Source organism: Stegastes partitus, unplaced genomic scaffold, assembly GCF_000690725.1.
Source record: "Stegastes partitus isolate 25-593 unplaced genomic scaffold, Stegastes_partitus-1.0.2 Scaffold958, whole genome shotgun sequence".
In the NCBI taxonomy this organism is placed as follows: Eukaryota; Metazoa; Chordata; class Actinopteri; family Pomacentridae; genus Stegastes; species Stegastes partitus.
Genome location: NW_007578689.1, coordinates 60,894 through 63,455, shown reverse-complemented (window position 1 = coordinate 63,455; position 2,562 = coordinate 60,894). Strand labels below are relative to the sequence as shown.

Below are 2,562 nucleotides of genomic sequence, written 5' to 3'. Positions count from 1 at the left end.
ATGGCTGCAGTTACCTGTACAGGTGTAGCTACCTGTATGACTGCAGTTACCTGTGTGCTCAGCAGGGAGGAGATGTGCTCCAGGCTGTAGCGGTTGTTGTCGGTGGCAACCAGCTGCAGGACGGTGAACTGCCCACGTTGAGGTACGGCCAGGTAAACTCCAAGGCAGAGGCCAGTGGTGGTGGAAAAGGCGAGCCTGAGGCGGTGGCCCTGACCGGACAGACGGCGAACACCTTTACAGGCCGGCATATACTCCAACATGTCGGTCTCCAGCAGGCAGGCCTGCTCCTAAAGAAAGACAACACGTCAGCCTCCAACACTGTACAGGTAGATACAGGTGTGTGCACCATGGACAGGTAAGAGCAGTCCCACCCTGAGCGACCACATGCGCAGCCTGTGATCCTGACAGAGGGCGAAGATGAAGGAGTCTTCCTCCAGCTCCCTGACCGCCAGACTGAGCACCAGGTCGGCCGGACTCTGTTCTCCTCGGATCGCTGTGGGCATCCAGCCGGACAACCGGCTCATCATGGAGCTCCGCTTCAGCTCCACCACTGACACGCTGCCTGGAGACAGGAGAACATGGAGGAACATGTTCATCTGAGGTTCTACTACTGTGATGCAGAGAACATGGAGGAACGTGTTCATCTGAGAGGTGCTCACTGACACAGATTTAGACATATTTGTGAACAGTATTTGAGAGAAACAGGCCTTTAGTGAACATAGAAAAAGTCTCAGATCTTTGAGTTCAGCTCGTGAAAAATGGGAACAAAAACAAAAGTGTTGCGTTTATATTTTTGTCTAGTGTAGCGCTAATAAAACCACTGCTCAGAAAGCCTGCTCCAGATCCAGGCGTTCTAGATATAGGCCCAGATCTACCCTCCCTTTGATTGGTAAAGTTCTTGAAAACGTAGTTGCAGCCAGTTATGTGATTATCGGCATAGAAATGTTTGTCTGAAGAGCTTCAGTCAGGATTTAGAAGCATCATAGAACAGAGACACACTGGTGAAGGTCACTGATGAACTCCTTATAGCCTCAGACAGTGCATAGTTTCTATGCTGGTTCTGCTGGACCTCAGTGCTGCATCTGATTAATTTATGATGATTCTTCCAGAGTTAGTTATGGAGTTCCACAGGTCTCTATGTTAGGAGCTATATTATTTACCTCGTACATGCTCCCTTTAGGCAGTATTATCAGGAAGCACTGCAGACACTACTTACACTGTCATACAGACGACACCCAGTTATATTTATCTATGAAGCCAACGAAACCAATCAGCTGGTCAGACTCCAACATGTCTGAAGGACATAAAGGCCTGGATGACCTGGAATCTCTGTTATTATTATTCTAATAGATTATTAATTCATGAGTGAATCGCTTGTTCACAAGCAGGGATTCCTGGACAGACAATCAAAATGAATGCAACAGAAAGTCGCCATACACTGGAGCCACTATAGCGAGCTGTAGTGTTGAAAAGGTTAAGGTCAGGATTAAAGCGTTCCTCTGTGATGAAGCTGATAGTTAGAGCTGCTCAGGATCACCTGAACTGTCCCTTGGTGATGCTTCTGTAGCTTCAGACTGCCAGGGAATTCCCATGATGCACTGGGCCCCCCCCAATTTGCCAACCACCTGCTCAGAGGGAGTCCAAAGACTGCTCTGGATGGTTGGTTCTCTGTTTAAATTCTGAGGTCTATACCTGACTGTGTTAAGCTCTGTGCGCTGTAAACTGCACTATATAAATAAAACTGAAATGAACTGACTTGAACAGGGAGGAATGTGTTCTGAAGTTCTGTGACTTGGATGCGGCATGGAGCGAACACACAGACTCCAGGTGCGTACCTGGAGCATCGTGCGGCGGCAGCGTCACCACCACGATGCCTCCTGCAGGTGAAGCCAGAGCATAGTGAGCCTCCCCCTGGAAGCTGAGCCAGGCCGTGGAGCTGCTCGGACTCCCCGTCTGGCCCACCTGGCTGGGGATGATGGCGCTGTGGGCTGAGTCCTGCAGGCTCAGCTTCCCCACATCGGTGAAGATGGACTGCATGTGCAGCTCGGTCACCAGCTCCTGCAGGTCAGAAAACATCAGAACAAGCTGCAGGAGGACAGTCGCAAGACAGCAAAGAGCTGCAGTTCACTTCAATAAATTCATATGAAGGAAAGTTTTAAGAGTGCATCCACGATAGGACCAGGCGGGGGTGGCACAAGCCATCTCACCGATTTCAATGAAACTTTGCCAGTTTAAAGGGATCCACCCAAAACTACTTCAGTCTAAGTTTAAGGACATTTGGTCAAACTGGGGGGATTTCACCAGCCCTCCTTGTTGTTTTTGCAAAAATGACCAAAAATTGCCTAAAAAATGTTCAGAAGTATAAAGCTCTACTGCTGTAAGAATTCAACCAAATCTTTTCATATGTTCAGTGAATGTTATCCAACCCAAGGACAATCTATTGTCAACGTTTGGTTCTCCTACGACCAGTTTCATCACACAAATCATGTCGGCCAAGACCGCCTCTCTCACCCAACAGTGAAAACTGTTAAAATACCCAAAGTTTAGGCCAAAATATCTCCA

At 48.4% G+C, this 2,562-nt stretch overlaps 1 protein-coding gene across 1 annotated transcript in view; it reads right to left on the bottom strand.

Moving 5' to 3' along the window:
- Positions 1-2,562, bottom strand: part of nup160 (nucleoporin 160) — a 21,087-nt gene that overhangs the window by 16,020 nt on the left and 2,505 nt on the right. Inside the window, 3 exon segments of the mRNA XM_008294394.1 lie at positions 8-287; positions 372-562; positions 1,836-2,058. Coding sequence (XP_008292616.1) covers positions 8-287; positions 372-562; positions 1,836-2,058 — 694 coding nt within the window.